This window comes from Ahaetulla prasina, chromosome 1 (genome assembly GCF_028640845.1).
Source record: "Ahaetulla prasina isolate Xishuangbanna chromosome 1, ASM2864084v1, whole genome shotgun sequence".
NCBI lineage: Eukaryota > Metazoa > Chordata > Lepidosauria > Squamata > Colubridae > Ahaetulla > Ahaetulla prasina.
Genome location: NC_080539.1, coordinates 267,804,483 through 267,823,195, shown reverse-complemented (window position 1 = coordinate 267,823,195; position 18,713 = coordinate 267,804,483). Strand labels below are relative to the sequence as shown.

Here is an 18,713-nt window from a genome sequence, read left to right as displayed (position 1 = left end):
CCATTGTCCTCCCCAGCCTCCTCACTGTCCGACTCCACTGCCATGTCTGCAGGCTGCTGGCAGACCACAATATCTAACCAGGTTTTTGCTACATGTTATGTATATTATATGTTGTGTACTATATGAAAGTCATATGAACCTTCCTCCAATACTGCAATTTCCATACCAGTGGCAGTGGCAGAGAGTAGCTATTGCAGGTTGTTGCTGGCACTAGAAGACCTGTGACACATCAGTATAGTTGAATTATAATTTATTAAATGTAACAAAAATAATGCACAAGCAGAACATCTGTTGCATAGGTCCAAATATTGTTTATTAGTTATAAAACTCTCCAATTTTAGATGTTACTATAACTAAGCTTCACCTTGGTATAACTTTTTGAATTATTTTACTATAAGACAAACAAACCAAAGCAACCCAATTATTCTCTATAAAAAAATCTTAACTATCATTAATACAGGAAAAGGATGACCTTTTCAGACTTAGATGAAGGATTGCTCCTTTTTAGCTGAAATTTACAACCTAAATAGTTATTAAGATATAAAATTACATTGCATTTTGTCACCACCTATAGCACTTTAAAAATGCAGAGCTGCAGATGCTAAACAGTCTTCAGGGAGTTTGTTTTTCCAGACCATTTGCTATATCACCTCCATTTTAAAAGAATTCTCATATAGGTTTCAATTTGCTTGAAATTCTTCACTCATTGCTTTCTTCAAAGGGAAACAAATTATACACAGTCTCCTTGCAGCAAAACAGACACATGGACCTATGCCTGGAGTTTCAAACTTGGGAAGCTTTTACTCAAGTTGTCAGCAAGAGTCTGATCTGCTCCATGCAGCACTTCAAGAAAACTCTCCACCTGAAAAAAAAAGAGAAGTATATTTTGTCATATACTGTATAGCAAGTTGAATAAGGTAAAACATGGGAATTGCTAAGCAGAGTGAACTTATTTTGTCAAGCATCTTGACCCGGATATAGATTGTTGTCTAATTTCATGATGACTCTTCACTAGTTTACGGAACATCAAATAATAATTTCTACAGTTATATACACAAATGCCTTCAAAGCTTTCTAGGTTTTGAACTTTCCAAATATCAGTCAATATCACTTCAGTGACAATGGAAAAACTTCCTTTGTAATCTATTCACTGATGCTCTTCTACATATATTAAAGGTATGGGGAAAGCATTGTGTAAAGTGTTTCTTGGGTTAGAAAACAAAACAAACAAACAAGATTAAAATATAGGTAGTCTTTGTCTTTGAACCACAATTGAGCCCCAAATATTGGTTGCTAAGTGAGACAGTTTAGACCTTTCCTGCTACAGTTGTTAAGCAAATCACCGCAATTGTTAAATTAGTAACATGGTTATTAAATGAATCTGACTTCATTGTTTTTGCTTATTACAAAGTAAGTGTAAGCCAGTTGCCAAGGGTCTAAATTTTGATACCATGACTGTGGGGATGCTGCAATGGTTTTAAGTGTGAAAAATGGTCATAAGTCACTTTTTTCAATGCCACTGTAACTTTGGATGGTCACTAAACAAATGGTTGATAGTCAAAGACCTGTAGTTATTTCACCAAATTTATAACCCCATTTCTGAAGAACTATAGGCAGCAATAAAGAACAAAATTACAACACCAACGTGACAATAAAAATCCTCTAATCTGAATACCTAGAATTGATGCTCTCAGTCAAAGGGATTGGTGAAATTCAAAAGGTAGAAACTCTGAAGGCTATGTATGATTGTAGAAATTATACTAGAATTTACCCCCCAGGACTACAAGAAATCCCTCTGTGATCTGGTAGCTTATTCATCAACAGTTTTTCTGGCACTAACATGTTCCTTTATTTTACCATTGGGAACCCTAAAATATTGGCACAAAAATATATTCAGGGAATTTATTTATTGATAGATATCCTTACCTCTGGTTCAGGAGCTCAAAATTGTAAGACACCCTCCTATTTTTCCCTCACTGCAACAACCCTCTGAGCTAATTTGAGCAGAGGACTATAACAGCCCCAAATCACTTGGTGAGCTCCCCTGGCTGAGGGTGGACTCAAATATGGGTTTTCCCAGTAACAGCCCAACATCTTAACAATTTTTAAGGCATAGGTTATATAACTTGAAGCAGGGAGGGGAAGGAAGAAAGGAAAGAGAAGAGAGCCAATTTTTTATTCTACCAATAAAATTTTACCAATCATATTTTTGAATACAAATCTCTTTAAAAAATTTAAATGAAGCCACATGTATCAGAGATATTTATCCTTGACAACATCTCAGACATAGCTTTTGCTTATTTCAGAAATCATACATACCGAAGATGAATAAAAAGGAAGGAGATTTTGAAATGCACAGGAGCATTTCTCTTCATTTATATGACCTTGCTTGAGCCCCTCCAATATATTTTCCTAAAAATACCAGCAAAGAGTTAGATGCTGTTTGAATAAAGATTTTTTAATAAAGCTTAAGGTTGGTAACTCAACTGTGAAAGACAAACATAAACAGTATGTTCCAATAAAAAATGTGAGTCATGGCAACCCAGTGATCAAAGAAAACATTTTAATATTAATAACAATTCTGCATATGAAGAATGCTAATTGTTAAATATTGAACACTGAACTATTTAATATTCCACTGTGTTTCATGTGCAGAAATCAATCTATGAATCAGTTTGGGTGTAAAAAATGTGTTAAAAATGTAATATATTGCTAGAAGGGTTCTGTAGGGTAGTTTTATACAACAGCGGAAAAATAAGCACTTAAAACAAAAGGATGGATATATCTCAAACTAAAACAATTTATTTCATTAAAAAAATACTCATCTCACAGTGGACTGACATTCGGGGTCTACAATAACAATTTTCTACTGAGATTCTTGCACAAATTATAAAATGCAAGCCAGCCAGAGTTTTCCATCATTTTTAATATGGTGAAAATGTTCTATGCTTCTTACATGTATATGCTAATACACATAAAAATATAGGTTCCATTCCTTTCCATCCTAGAAGACAATTTTATAATTAGTAAGAAAACAAATGCTTCAAAAATTATTCAGAAGAACTTCAAAAAATGCGACAGGGCAAGTACAGCTCCAATATAATTACCCATTTCTTTTTTTAAGCATCTGTATGGCCCTTGGGGGACAAAGCTGCTTTAATAAAAAACACATTTTTAAATATTTCATAGCAGTTTTATAGCTAGAAAACAGGAGACCATGAGTTCAAGTCCTGTCTTAGCCATGAGTCAGCTGGTGTCAGGTCCAAGAAATAAGAAGCTAGGATACACTTCAAAAGTACTACGAGTTTATTCCTTGCTACCTACACAAAAAAATCTCATCTACTGTCAGTGAAGCAAAAATTGTGATAGATAACTGTCAATGTACTTCAAGGAGAACTGGACTTTTTTTTTATTATTATTTGCATTTATATCCCGCCCTTCTCCAAAGACTCAGGGCGGCTTACACTATGTCAAGCAATAGTCTTCATCTTCATCATCAGACTTAGCTCTCTTGCAAGAGCATAGTGAGTCCAAACTGATGATGTGTTTTACCCCACCCTCAATTCAGCCTAGTCATCTCCTACTTTCTCTTTCTCTCTCTCTCTCTCTCCCTCCCTCTCTCTCTCTCTCTTGTTGTAGTGGGGAACAGGAGCAGGATGATATGTTGGATATGTTTCTGGCCTTGATTTATTTGTAACAATAATAAAGGCAGGATATAAATAAATAAAACATTAAAGATATATTCCTTTACTGCATACATGGATACTTATTACTACACTACCATAGTGATAAAACCTGGGTTGAAACCATTCCTTAACTTTCAAGTTTATATGATTACTTTTTATACCTCTGATAATTCCTGGAGCATATTGGAGAGTAATTCACAACAGATGTCCTTCAAGATTTTTAAATGGAAATCTTCATCAACTACTTCCAATTTCTCACACTCTTCTGTCTGGGATTTCTTTGCGCTGTCTACAGATCTCTTCTCACATTCATCCATATTTTGTAACACTCTAATCACGCTGTCAATCAGAGCCAGATCTAAAATGCAAAAAAATTTAAAATTATGAATGAAAGTATTTCGGGGAAAAAGAGGAATTCCTAGTAGCGAAGTAGGTTTTAAAATAAGTAGACTTTGGAGTCATTGATGGTATCAGTACAATCTAAAAAAGATCCAGAACAGACAAAAGATGAACAAAGAGAAACAGTTCTTTCTTCACAAATTAACCTAATAACTATATTTGATTATAGATCAAATGAAAATATTTCCCATAAATATTTACAGACAAAACAGACCATTTAAAAGAAAAAAATATTAGAGGAAATGCACACGTCTTATAATATTCTATATTAAAAAGGACAGTGTCAATTTGTTAGAATGTTATCATTTCAGTCAAAAATCTATGGCCTCAGGCAAATTGGATATTTAGCATACATATTTATTCAAATAGAATATAGGAAAATTAACAACAGATTCAATTTATGTCCAAATGACAATAAATAAAATATTATGAACTATTTTTCTTTTAGTTCTTGAAACTGCAGAGAGAAATTTTAGATATTGGGAGATAAAAATGGGACCCTTTTACATCAATCTTTTCTCTTTTAGATGTATTGAAAAACATGTTCTTTAGAGAGATTTATTTCATTAAGCTTACTCAAGTACACAGTGGGCTATATCTCTAGCTCATTAATCAATTTTATAGATGTGCAAGTTGCTAGTTTCATTAATGCCGATCACAATCCAATAACTGTAAGACTGCTTAGAGGAACTTCCAGACCAATGAGAGTAGAGGCTGAATGGCCTATTATTATTGCAATTCAAGTAAACCGAAGTGCTAATGTGAATTAAGAGATTCTTACAAATCAGTTTACTTCTTGAGATTTCATAATCGACAGAGTGGGATTGCAATAAAGCATTCATGAGAGAACTGTTTATTTCTTTGGCATGAAAGAAAAAGAAAAACATTAAAGAACAAAAAAGCATATTGATGAATGAACTCAAGCAATTATAATCAAGATATAAACAGAATCCAGTCTTAAATTTAGAACAAAGTGATTCAAAATCAATTGGGCATAAAGAAAACGAATTATACTTACAAGATGATGACTTTTGCTAGCAGAAATATTAGGAAATTAATACCATTAAAAAAGGAACAACTCAAGCTACAGCAAATTTACCACTTGTGAGTAGCAATAGTCATGGTTCACGTGTAAACTGAACTGAATATAGTCCTGCAAATTTTTCAATTATCCAAACTCCACTCTGACCTATGCCATCCTTCAAATACTCCATTTTGAAATTCTGTGATTATATTCCCCACCATTTCGACTTTTGTAATATATCAGGTATAACACTTACTCTTTCCCATCTTGACATAGTCCTGATCTGTCCGTGAAGCAAAAATGGCTGATAGCACAGATAAAATAGAAGCCAATAGGGTCTTCTGTTCTTGAACAATAATTGGTGGATCATCTGGCTGGCAGAGTTCATTGCAAAAGAGATTATACAGCAAGCTCCATGTTTCCTTTCCTCTATCAGAAGATTTGACTGAAAAATGAGGAAAAAATTAGGCAATCTCTGAAAAAAAATTCTTTATTAAAGGACTCTCTACAAATACTTTGTCATTACATGCTTTAGAAAACATACCAATTGTTTGAATGCCTTCATCCACTGTAGTGAGCAGCTGTAGAATATGCATATAAACTTCAAGTCCTTCAGAATTGTTATCTGAGCTGCAGTAAAGCATTATGAATTTTAGTTAGAATTATTCATTAAGAAAGATTTGTGTGTCTCTGTATCCATATGAGAAAACTCAGAGTTGAAGGGGGACATTTTGCTGAAAAAAGCAAATATTTATTGAAATCTTTCTATCCCATTCAGTGATCTCCAAGAGAATAAAACTCCAACATTTCCATTTTAAAATCGACATGATTTGGTGGTCTTTTGCTACAAAAGGCAGGTAAAATGAACCTGAACATTACTTGTCCAATATGAAAAAGTACCTTATATTGCATGCATACTGATAGATGCTTACCAAACTTGTTTTGCAGCTTCAAGCAGACAAGGTAGAATTTTAAAATCAGGAACATCATCTGGAGAATCATCTGTGGGCTGTTCCGCTGATGGACAAGAATCTTTTTTAATCCAGTTTATCATTAATTCTTCATCCAAATCAAACAATTTATCAACCACTTCACCCACTTTCACCAGCAAGTCCACTGAAACAAAAATTAAAGTACAGTTAAATTAAGACCACATAAAATACAAAAGCAAAATATTTTAGTATGCTCTAGTATACTACTGTATAGTATTTACTATATTACTACTGCAATATACTACTATATTACTAATAGCAATTTGGATATATATGCTGCTTTGAGAATCTTTACACAGTATTGGTAAATCAAATATAATTTTATTTTCAGCTAAATAAATACAAAATGACCAGAAGTGTAACCCAAGTAGTGGTTTTTTCCCCCCTTTTCTTAACTTTTATATTTCTTTTTTCAACTCACTCTGCAGGAGTGTTAAAATAAAGCATAGCATTAAGAATTAGAATGTGGATTTCCAAACATCAGTTTAATGCTATTACTAAATATCAGAACAGCACTTTGGATTTCAAGGCCAAAATGTGCTTTGGAGTATGAAAGGGCATGCATATATCATCTATCTACAACTTTTCAATTGGAAATGTTACACATTTTCCTTTCATATCTTGCACTCTTCCCCTTTTAGCCTATGTTTACCTTTTAAAATATATTTAAGACAATTCAAAAAAATCAGAAAATCTGTGCCACTTATAGCACTCAAGGTCGTTTTACCAAAGACTTGGATTGCTAGAGATTCCAGAAAGATGTTTTCATTGTTCCTTCAGTTTGTAAATTTAATGCCAAGAGTACTTTATGAAGATCTAATCACATTCCTATTTTATATTAATGTAAATATAGCATGTTATGGACAACCCAAAGGTATTATAACCGTAGGAAAAGAAGGCACCAAAAACTACTCCACTGATTCACATGGTTTTGCCAAGGGTGAAATCTAAAAATTTTCCCTTCTGGTTCTGTGGGCGTGGCTTAATTGGTGGGTGTGGCTTGGTGGTTAGATGACTGGGTGGGCATGGCCAATAACAATAAATAATAAAAATAATAAACAAAGTATAAAAAACAATAAGAGGTACCAAAAACCAACTTTCACACTTTACACACACACAACACAACCCGACACACACACACACACACACACAAAATACTACATACAGCTTTTTGAGATTTTGTGTGTTTGTGTAGTTAGAGTGAAACACTACAGAAACACACCAAATCTCAGAAAGCTGCACAAATATTTTATTTTTTTATTTTATTTTATTTTATTTATATTTTTTAGATCAGGGGTCTCCAACCTTAGTAACTTTAAGGTTTGTGGACTTCAATTCCCAGAGTTCCTCAGCCAGCAAAGCCAGCCAGCATTAGCTGCTCAGTGATGAAATAGATTAGCTAAACAACTGATTCTGTCTAGTGCTGAAAGTGAAACTGGGGCTTTCGGGCTGGGAAAAAAGCCATGCGTTCGATCAGTAATTAGGCAAGTGCCTTAGAATCTCTTAAAAGGAGGTTTTCTAAATGTTTTCTACAGAAAACATGTTTTTTAAGGTTCTGCTGATGAGGAACTCAGGTGAGATCGTCAGAGGAGCCTTTAAATTTTTTTTTTAAGTTTAAAGGCTCTGACGATCTCAGCTGAGGGGCAGGATCCTCAAAGCCTATTTTTTATTTTTAAAGGCATGTTTCGGCTGAAAAAAAACCTGCTTTTAAAAGTAAAAAAAAACCCTCTGCTGATAGTGCAGCTCAGCAAAAGCAGGGGGGTGGGGCCAGGGATTTTTGCTACCGGTCCTCCGAACCAGCAGCCGCCATCGCTACTGGATCGTGCGAGCCAGTCCAACCCGGGAGCATTTCACCCCTGGGTTTCGCTATATCATGGATTCTTTGTTTCTTAACTAAAAATGCTTTAAGCCAAGTTTTCCCTACAAGTAATTTAAAAATAGTTGATTCCTGTATTAGGAGTTGTGTATTTTTCCTTACTTTAAAAATGCTCTATGATGCAATAAAATACATTCTTCATGTATTAGCATACCATTTGTAGAACTAGACATGATAAAGCAGAAACAGTTATAGACGGACAGACTTTGTTTGATTCTCTCCACCCATATATTAGCCACTTCAGATTGACAGAGGCAAGTCAACAGTAATCTAAAATACAAATGGAAATGTAACGTGAGATTTTTTTTTTTTTGAAAAGCCCAAATTTATATGCCAGCCCTATAAGCATCAAAAGTAAGCTCATTAAATCTAGTTCTAAGTTAACTTGTATAGGGTTGCACTCTTCAGTTTTTATCATGGTGTATGTTGATTAGATATACAATTAAAATTAGAATCCAATAAATGATATGTGAAATCAATTTAATTGTGAGGACCAAGTAAAGGGAAGGTAAGAATAACGTACAGAAGTCCTGGAAGCATCTTACTGAGTTCAGTAGCACTTCTCCCAAGTAAAATTAATAAAAAGGGAATCTACTAGTTTTCTAATTGCTGTTTAATTTGTATTGCTAATGGAGACTAAAGTAACAAATTGCTCTGGGACCAGTGGCCATGAGGAGGTAGGACCATGAAAAACAACAACAGATCATTAAAATCATTTACTGAAAGGAAGATTAACTAGATTCCTTACTTCAGCCTTTTTGCCAGCTAGAATACACAGATATCCATGACAGTTGCCAAGGACTGGAAGGATTAGAAGCAGCAAACTCCATTATCAGAATAATAATTCTAATACTATCTATTGTTCAAAAGTATAAGGACCAAAAATAGCCACTTCAGCAAGGCCTCTATGCATAGAGTAAACATATTGGTACTTTATTTTACTCAGACATTTGAACTTTAGAGCATTAGAAAATGGCCTCATTTACAAAATTATGGTTAACTTATAATCAAGAAGCAAAAATTCCATCAGTGGTTTATCTTTATAACCAATGCAGGCATGTCTGGCTTGTAATCTGTAGAAACAACTGAATGAATGAAACAGAAATCTTGGTTTGTATAAAACAACCATAAAGTTCACCAAATCAGAGAACTGCATTTCACTGCAACAGAAGCTACAAGAATTTAGCATTTACAAACTACAAGCATACAAGCGACTATTTCCAGATAAACCAGAACTCTATCATTCTAGCTTACCATTGCCTCTTACGCTAAAGGTATTTTAATCACTCAGAAACAAACAAATAAACAAAAACAAGCTTACCTGCTTGTTTCAAGCAGAGTCGGGGAATCAGAATCACATAAACGATGAAGCATTACTTGTCTGGAAAAATCATGTATCGGTTAAGCAGCATACAACATGAGACAAACATTATTTTCTATGCCTTTACTCAGATATCTGTCAATGTTCCCTGAGCCTTCCCGTGCTTAATATTTAGAGTTGCCAAAATCAAGTGCAATGGAGGATATTTTACTACAGGTAGTCCTCACTTAGCAACCATTCATAGTTGTGACAGACCCCCCCCCAGCTACTTGCGACTCAATTCCAGAATTCACATGCACACACAACCTGAAGTCACATGACTATTTTGGTTGCTTGGCAACCAGCCCACCTTTATGGCCAGTTGCAGCATTTCACGTGGCTGTGATTTATGACACTTTTTGCCAGTTTCTAGTCTTTACAGCTGGTTTCCAGCAAAAAAAAAAAAAATATCCACAGGAATATATGGATTCACTTAACAAGCGCCCCCAAAAAAGTCATAAAATCAAGCAAGGTTGTGTGTATGTCTTGGTTTACAACTGTCATGACTAAAATGCCTCGATCCATTACAGTCGTAAGTGGAAGATTACCTGTATAAACTACAGAAGGCAAACTTTTTCAAGTCTAGTCCCAATGTGCAGATAGTACATTTCTATCTGCACTACTATTAATCATCTCATAGTTCCCATCACCAATCTCTTTCCACTTATGACTGTATGACTATAACTTGTTGCTGGCAATCCTTATGATTTATATTGATATATTGACCATCAATTGTGTTGTAAATGTTGTACTTTGATGAAGGTATCTTTTCTCTTATGTACACTGAGAGCATATGCACCAAGACAAATTCCTTGTGTGTCCAATCACACTTGGCCAATAAAAAAATTCTATTCTATTCTATTTTTGATCTACAGAAGAATGCTTAAAACTGCTTTATAAATAAGTCTTCGAAGGTTAATGCCAGTTGGAGTTTTTAGACTGCTACTTTTTATTTATTATTGCTCATGCTGAATGAGATGCTCATGATGCTGTAGGGAACAGGGCCACACAAGTAGTGGCTGAGCATGCAGGCACAGCTCCACTTGTGCTCCCACCCATCACTTGTGCAAATGGACCTGAGCCCGCTTGTGCACCCGTCTGCCACTCACACAGAGCCATCTCCTCTCCCCCCATCAGGCCGCCAAGCCAGAAAGGTTGGTGATCGCTGCTATTTTTTATCCCTAGTTTGATTACATTGATTGGAGCAGCATACATTTTTATTAATACATACTTGACTTATTGAGTGATTCAGAGAGAATGATCTACAACATCAATCCAAGTACCCGGTTCTACACAAATATACTTGTAACATTTCTAATAAAATCTGTAGCAAAGCCATTCAGGAAGAAACAGTAAGATTTACTGCTTCTACTAATTAACAATTCAACAGCAAAGACATTGTCCTGTTTTGCATAATATCTTATATAGGAAACTGAAACAGGAATACAGGTAGACATCATTAATAGAGTTGCGTAGGGTAGGGCAGGGCAGGGCAGAATTCTTTATTGGCCAACTATGATCGGACACACAGGGAATTTGTCTCACAGTGAAGAAGCTCAGTGTACATATAAACAACAAGTAGTAGGTAATAATAGCAATAGCAATATCACTTAGACCAGGGGTGTCAAACTGGATTTCTTTGAGGGCCAAAACAACATTGTAGTTTTCTTCCGCGAGCCAGCTGGGGAGAGAGGAGGCGGGACAGATGCCTCCTGCAGCATCCTGCTGGCCAAAACGGGGCATGGGGGGGCCCACACGCAACCCTCCCATGCTCCATTTTCAGTCTGGATAGCATCCTGCAGCACTTTGCAAGCCAAAATGCCACCCCGTACCCCATTTTGGCTGCCAGAGGCACCATGGGCCAGTCCTTTGCTATTTCCAGGCCGGCCCCGCAGGCCAAATTAGGCACCCCGTGGGCCGGATCCATACCTTACAAACATTAACATCAAGTATATTTTTTTCTTTCATTCTACAGTATATTAATAATGTGTGTGTACTAAATGGTGTTTTAATAGCAACAGGAACTAAAACTGGAGTCTGAAAATCATGAAATAAAAACTTACCCCAGGTTCTCATCTTTACTAATAGATATGCACGTGTCTTGGCAGCAAGCCATATTTCCCAGAATACCTACACAGATTTCCTGCAATGAAAAATATAGTAAGTTAACCAAGTTATCATACATTAAGGCAAACATTATCAAGGAAGTATATGCTTAGGTGTTTTCTCAATATATGCAGTATCAATTTAAGCAGGAATCTAATACTCTATGCTCTCGTTTTTTACTCTCAGCAAATAGCCAAATCTTTTAATAAGGTTTAATAACATATTTATTAAGTATTACATTTCTCATACTGATAGCCTTTGCACAATACGACATTTTGGTATATATATTGTCATTTTCTACAAGCTGCATTACCTTATAAGCAAAGGAGGAAGTGCTGCATATACTGCCTTGAGCTCCTAAAGGAAAGGTGCAATAAATCTAACAAATCAATCAATCTCTTGCTAAGAATGTGACATGGTTCCACCTCTATCAAGATACTCCTTATTTTAACTATCCCATTGTGTAATTTTTTTATTATATGACAAAGAAGAAGGGGCAAGCAAAGCTCTACAATATCAAATCTGATCCAAAGTTGAACATACAATTGAAAGAAGCTGTGTTGGTCAGAGTAGCACGAAGAGCACTTGCTATTAAGACACTAAAAGTGGACACAACTAAATGGTTAAAAACAACAATTTTGGAAGTCATATTCAGGTCATTCAAAACCTTAGTTATGCCAAGTCATGGCCCATCGGGATATGTCAGTTAGTATTTTTTAAATAGAAGCACAGAAGTACACAATCCTGTGGTTCTATAACTGTTACTGTTTCTCAAGATTAGTAACATTAAGATCTATGAATGACCCAGAATTCTCATCCTGTTCCTGAATCCCCTGACGTTGAAAAATACTGCTATAACCAGTGATAAAATATTTAGAAAACTACAGAAGTATACTAAAAGTAATGGATCAATAACAAGAGGTAGTAACAACTCAGAAATACTAGCTGCATAGCTAGTCCTCGACTTACAACAGCTCTTTTAGTGACTGTTCAAAGTTGCAATGGCACCGAAAAAAAGTGACTTAGAAGTTTTTCACATTTACGAGTTGGCAGCACCCCTATGGTCACATGATCAAAATTCAGATGCTTGGCAACCAACTTATATTTATTACGGTTGCACTGTCCCAGGGGCATGTTATGCACATCTTGCACCCTTCTGACAAGCCAAATTCATTTAACAGCTGTGCTACTAACTTAACAGCTGCAGTGATTCCCTTAAAGACTGTGGCCAGAAAGGTTGTAAAACAGTACAAAACTCACCTAACAACTATTTCGGTCAGTAACACAAATTTTGGGCTCAATTGTAATCGTAAGTTGAGGACTACTTGTATTTAATGGCTTTCTTCTACTTTTTAAGATTGTATTTTTATTTGCTGTTTGTATTTTATTCAACTGCATAATTCATATAGGTCCAAATCTCAACTACACAAGTAATAAACATAAATTCATAATAGAACTTACAGTAAGTCGTGGACATTTGGACTTTGCAAGAAAAACCATGAATATGTCAGGGGCTTTAAATTCTTGTAAAAATAAAGCAACATCCTGAAAGGAAGAAAGTTGGATTGTTGATGTACATGAAACAAAGCTTATTTGGTGAGGAATAACATAATTTTTAAAAGTTCATTTTGGAATTCAAACTTTTCTGCTAGCACCATCACAAATATTTTTTTCTATTTAAAGTTTGAACTTCTATTGATGTTATCTCCTTTCTCTATTTATTCAAAAGACCAGCTGATCAAAAAAACAAATGATCTGAACATTAATGAATAGGTAGTACAAGACAGGTTATTTCTTTTGGAAGAGGTATATCAACAAAACATTTCAGTGCTTAATTTAAGATATGATCTGGAGAACACAGAGAAAATAAGATCATTGTGAGGAACTTCACATAGATTTAATAAACAATCTATGCCAAAGTTTCTTGGGCATCAATATGTCACTGCTAACTCACATAACAATAAATCTGGGTAGAAAATTATGAGTAAGTTTTACAGGGGCCAGGTTGAGGAAATAATAAATATACAACTTAAAAATACATTCACTTTTAATAGTTTTAATATGTATATCTCAGAGATTTTTAAATTTATTAACTTGTATAGGTAAAATGAGTAACAAAGCACGGAAAAAGATTTCATCATATTCCAATGCTGTCTATACAAACCTGATCAGGTGTAAAAGAAAAAAAAAACATTTTGAGAATCCCTGTCTCTTACAAGCAAATTTTGCTTAAAATCTTGCAAAGAAAGTTAGAGCAAACCAGACAGAGAAATGCCAGAAAAATAGGTGGGTTTCAGAGTAACACAACCCGAGATGGATAATGCCAAGAATGAAAATACCAAAAAAAAATTGACTTCATTGACTACAGCCAAAGATCATGTAGATTCTTATAATGTGAAACGTGTTAAGATGAAATGGCATAACAAAACATCTGATCCTCCTTCACAAATATTTAAAAATAAATTAGATATTACTGTAAAATTCTGAGTTTGCAATAAAAACATTGGAGTATATTAGACAAGAATGCATATCTTTTCCATATTTAGCAAATATATTACAAGAATGGAAAATTAGAAGAACTTAGAACTGAAAACTAAACTGGAGATAGACAATTTGAGATCCACAGAGGGTAACATTTTCTTAACCAAAAGTAAAAAAGATTTTTTTAAAAGTTGTTTTTGAAAGTTAAAAATGGAATATGAAATACCTTAAGTAAGACAAAGATAATGTCATCTGGCATGCTAAGCGAACTTGCAATTAACAGTGATAAAGTGAAAACAGGTAGTACACTGGACAATTAGAAAATCTGATACTAGGAAGAAAATGACAAACATAAGGCAAAATCCTGATGGAAAAAGATATTTCAGAATAGTGAAAACTGGCTTTTTTGGTTCTAAGCATATGAAAGCTGGAAATACCCTAAGAAAGAACAGAAAGAAGATACATGTTTTCAAATAATAATAATAACAACTATGGAGAGAGTTACAAAGAGAAACAAATAAAGGCAGATTAGAAAGCACAAGTTCATAGACTTTGGCATATGATAGAAGCAGATAATGGCCTACAAAAAAAGAATACCTGAAAAATTGAGGGATATAGAAGAATGGCAAGAGATTAAGAAATAGACCCTATCAAGGATATTACAGGATTGCTCTTGGAAGAATGACTAGATATTAGTAATTAAAGACAGACCAAGACACCAAATATTTGAATATGCAGAAGCTAAAGCCAATTTAAAAACATCTGCTTAATTCTAAAAAGTAATTCCATACATTTTCAACTTAAACTTTTCTGAAGTTTTTTCTGAGAGAGAGAGAGAGAGAGAGAGAGAGAGAGAGAAAGAGAGATGGATGTAGATAGATATAAAATAAATATATGTTTTTGCTTGAAAAAGATACCCCCCTCTCTGCAAAAAATTATTTCAGGAATCTTTAATTTATGACTAGCAATCTATCACAATGTCATTTCCATGGTTTTAATAGTTTCTAGTTAATATTATATATACTCAATTCTATTCTCAAATGATTTTAATATTCTACAGAACGTAGTTTTAACTAATACCTTATCCATTGACATGTCCCATACTTTGCAAATATCATTTTCCATCTCTTCATCTAGTTCCATTTGTTCTTCTTCATTGTTCAGTTTTGAAGTATCCTTTTAAGAGTTAACCAAGTTGTAGAGTAAATAAAAACATGGATATAAAATTACAAAGTAATTTTGAAAAGCCTACCAGTAGACGTAAGTAGTTATTATAACAATTATTGTTTGCTACACAAAGCATAACAAATATTTATGGTGCAATTTTTTTTTTTTTTTTTTTTGTTTACATTTATACCCCGCCCTTCTCCGAAGACTCAGGGCGGCTTACAATGTATAGGGCAATAGTCTCATTCTATTTGTATATATTTACAAAGTCAACTTATTGCCCCCCCAACAATCTGGGTCCTCATTTTACCTACCTTATAAAGGATGGAAGGCTGAGTCAACCTTGGACCGGGCTCGAACCTGCAGTAATTGCAGGCTTTGTGTTCTTAATAACAGGCCTTACCAGGCAGAGCTAAACCGGCCCCTTAAACTACTTAATTAAACTACTGTAGCAGTTATGGGAATGTTATTCATTGCAACCAGAGTCCACCCAGGTTATTAAAAGATCAGACTTAATTTCAATGTGATTTTTTGTTTTACATTTTATGTATTCTATATATAAAGCTACGTACGTATCCTTGCATCTATAACTCTTAGCTATTGACCTGGAGCACTGTGGCTCACATGGTTAGCACGCACGTTTGAGACTTGAGTGCTGCCATAGGGCAGAGTTGAGCTCCTATCCTTCACCAGCTGGGTGTCCCCCAGATAACAGTAATGTCACCGGCTAATCCTTTCAGCCTGGAAGTGCCTCCGTGTTTCTGACAGAAGTGCAGGCAAGCTATTAGCCAATGGTGATAATCAAATGATATTTATCACCTTTAAGATAATAGATTAGGTTTCATGGTCCTGTGCCACCCAAATTAATCTAATTGAGGATTACAAATAACCACAGATATGCTGACACTTTGTTAATGTGTACTTTGCTTACATATTCTGCTACTCTGTCTCTCTTTGTTCAAAGCTGTTACTGTTTGAAATAAGAGCATTTATTGTTTTTACTCCTATTGGTTCAGTTAATTAAATTAAAAGGAATTTCTCTGGAAAGTCCCAAACTTTACCATATCTTTGGACTGTTGACATTCACGCTTGATAAACCCAGGGTTGAAAAGTTTGAAGTTTACATATATATTAATATTAGTGCCATGATAGGAAATCACCTAACAGTTCAACATGTCTACGTCAGCACTACAGTAATGTACTACAGCACTACATACAATGGTTATCTTTTACCTAGGCCATCTGTATTTTGTTAAACAATTAACTCATTTAGAATATGCCCTGTGGATTTTTCTTTGTTTTGATACATCCTGAATTAATCATTGAATAATTGAATATTTTTAATTTATTTAACTTCCATTCAGTTTCTCCCATTAGAAAATTGTTCATGTTTTGACTGACCTTGTTCAAATTTTAACAGAAGACCCTTGGGTATCATTTTTTAACACTGATTACATCTTCACTATCTGCAAACTTGAATGATAATTTAAGCTATTTCCCAATTAGCTATTAAACACCTGTTCCCAGGGTACTGACTCTGATGTATAACCTGCCTTATATTTGCCACACTCCTATGAAAAGATTAGTTTCACATTCAGCATATAAGAAGTGCACACAAAAAAGATAATCAATAGAGTACCTCAATTAATTTCTCAAGCACACCAATCAGCCAGTGTTTGCTGTAAACTGTATTTCCAATGGAATCCCCAGCAGCCACGTCTTCCTCCTCTGAATCACTTGAGGGGGGTGAAGGATTTCTGTCCATATTTGTGCAATGCTATCCTATTAATAGATTAAAAGATTCCTAAAGAAAGGGTAGAAAACAAGAGTTCAAATGTTTTATTTTGAAAAGAGAACTGTCTTAAGGATAAGGCCAAAAAGCATTAATTTCATTAGCAAGAGATGTGCACTGGTTGAAGATATCCGTGGTCCCTCTCAATTTTAACTTTTCAAATTCCTGTGAATGATTTCTAAGTAATTTCCTAGGAAAAAAGTGCTGTTCAATATAACTAATTACAGGTAGTTCTCTACTTACGACCACAATTGAGCCCAACATTTCTATTGTTAAGCGAGGCATTTGTTGCGAATTAGGCCCCATTGGTGCAGTGATTAGAATGCAGTACTGCAGGCTACTTCTGCTGTCTGCCGGCTGCCTGCAATTTGGCAGTTCAAATCTCACCAGGCTCAAGGTTGACTCAGCCTTCCATCCTTCCGAGGTTGGTAAAATGAGGACCCAGAATGTTGGGGGCAATATGCTGACCCTGTAAACTGCTTAGAAACGGCTGGAAAGCACTGTGAAGTGGTATGTAAGTCTAAGGGCTATTGCTATTTTACAACCTTTCTTGCCACAGTTCTTAAGTGAATCATCAGTTGATAAATTAGTCACAGGTTGTTACGTGAATCCAGCTTCCCCATTGATTTTGCTTGCCAAAAGGCGATCACATGACCTTGGGACACAGCAACGGTCATAAGTAGGAGCCAGGGGATGCTACCATGGTCATTAAGTGTGAAAAATGGTCACAAGTCACTTTTTTCAGTGCCACTGTAACTTTGGACCGTCGCTAAATGAACTGTCATAAGTTAAGGGCAACCTGTACAAACAAATATAAAAGTGGAAAAGGGAAAACAAAGTCATAGAAATTCAAGGGAAATGCTAAGGGAAAGATAATCTTTGGGGTTTTTTTTCAACCTCTGGGGCAAATTAAGAGCCCTAGAACCGAAAACAGGTCTGAGCGGAGGTATCAGTTCAGTTATTGAATTGAACTATCAAGTTAAAGGCTTGGCCTCCTAGGGATTTTATTCATCCTCGGCCTCGTCTTTAGGAAAGTCCCCTTGCCAGAAAACCAATTTCCACAAGCACCAGATACGTGGACTCGCTTCTCCCGCTGTCCACGCCAACCTCCGCTAAAATCCCAGCGCCGCCACGCACCTTCCAGTTTCTACCTTATAACCCCACCCCCACCCCGTCCCCCGCCTCCGGCGTGCGCAATTTGGCTTCCCGCCGTTCCGGTGGCCGATTCTGATTGGCCAGTTTCTTGTTTTGTTCCTAGATGACTCCACCTCCTTCGTAGCTTCCCTCCTGTTCCCGCCTCCCCTGTGGGCTGAACCAACCCATCAGCGGCGTCGGGCCTGGGTTGCTCGGGCGGGCGGGGCGACAAACCTCGTTCCCTCCCGCAGTTGGAACAGAACCCGGGTCGGATCTGGAGCGGCTCCCGGGGCCGCCGCTCTTCCGGCGGTTGAAGGGGCTTCCTCTCGTAAAGGCCAGGATTTGGTAGCGTCCCCGTCTCGGAGAAGACACGTCCCGTCCTCGCACGCACGCAGCCCTTCGGCTCTTCTGACGCAGAGGCGAGGGCGGCCGCCCCCAGACGTTAGCGCCCTCCGCCGGCTTTCTCGGTGCAACTTCTTCCTCAGGGCTTTTGCGAGCGAAGCGCCGAGACGCTGGAGGACGGATGGCAGGTCGAATGCGACTCACACATTCTCTCCGTTCAAATGCCACGGCTTGGTTGCTTTAGAACAGGCGTCTGCAACCTCGGCAACTTTACGCCTGGCGGACTTCAACTCCCAGAATTCCCCAGCCAGCAAAGCTGGCTGGGGAATTCTGGGAGTTGAAGTCCGCCAGGCT

General features: G+C 36.2%; 1 protein-coding gene across 1 annotated transcript; it reads right to left on the bottom strand.

Annotated features, from left to right (window-relative positions):
- Positions 1 to 291: 291 nt before the first annotated feature.
- On the bottom strand, positions 292 to 18,656 carry SAAL1 (serum amyloid A like 1). The gene is made up of 13 exons (XM_058158506.1): positions 18,252 to 18,656; positions 16,731 to 16,895; positions 15,005 to 15,100; positions 12,905 to 12,988; positions 11,401 to 11,480; positions 9,299 to 9,358; positions 8,132 to 8,247; positions 6,042 to 6,225; positions 5,654 to 5,739; positions 5,366 to 5,554; positions 3,848 to 4,044; positions 2,320 to 2,412; positions 292 to 862 (listed from the first exon to the last, which is right to left on the bottom strand). Exons 2-13 carry the CDS (start codon positions 16,854 to 16,856, stop codon positions 770 to 772), a joined length of 1,404 nt encoding a protein of 467 aa, XP_058014489.1. The 5' UTR covers positions 16,857 to 16,895; positions 18,252 to 18,656; the 3' UTR covers positions 292 to 769.
- Between the last annotated feature and the right edge of the window lie 57 nt (positions 18,657 to 18,713).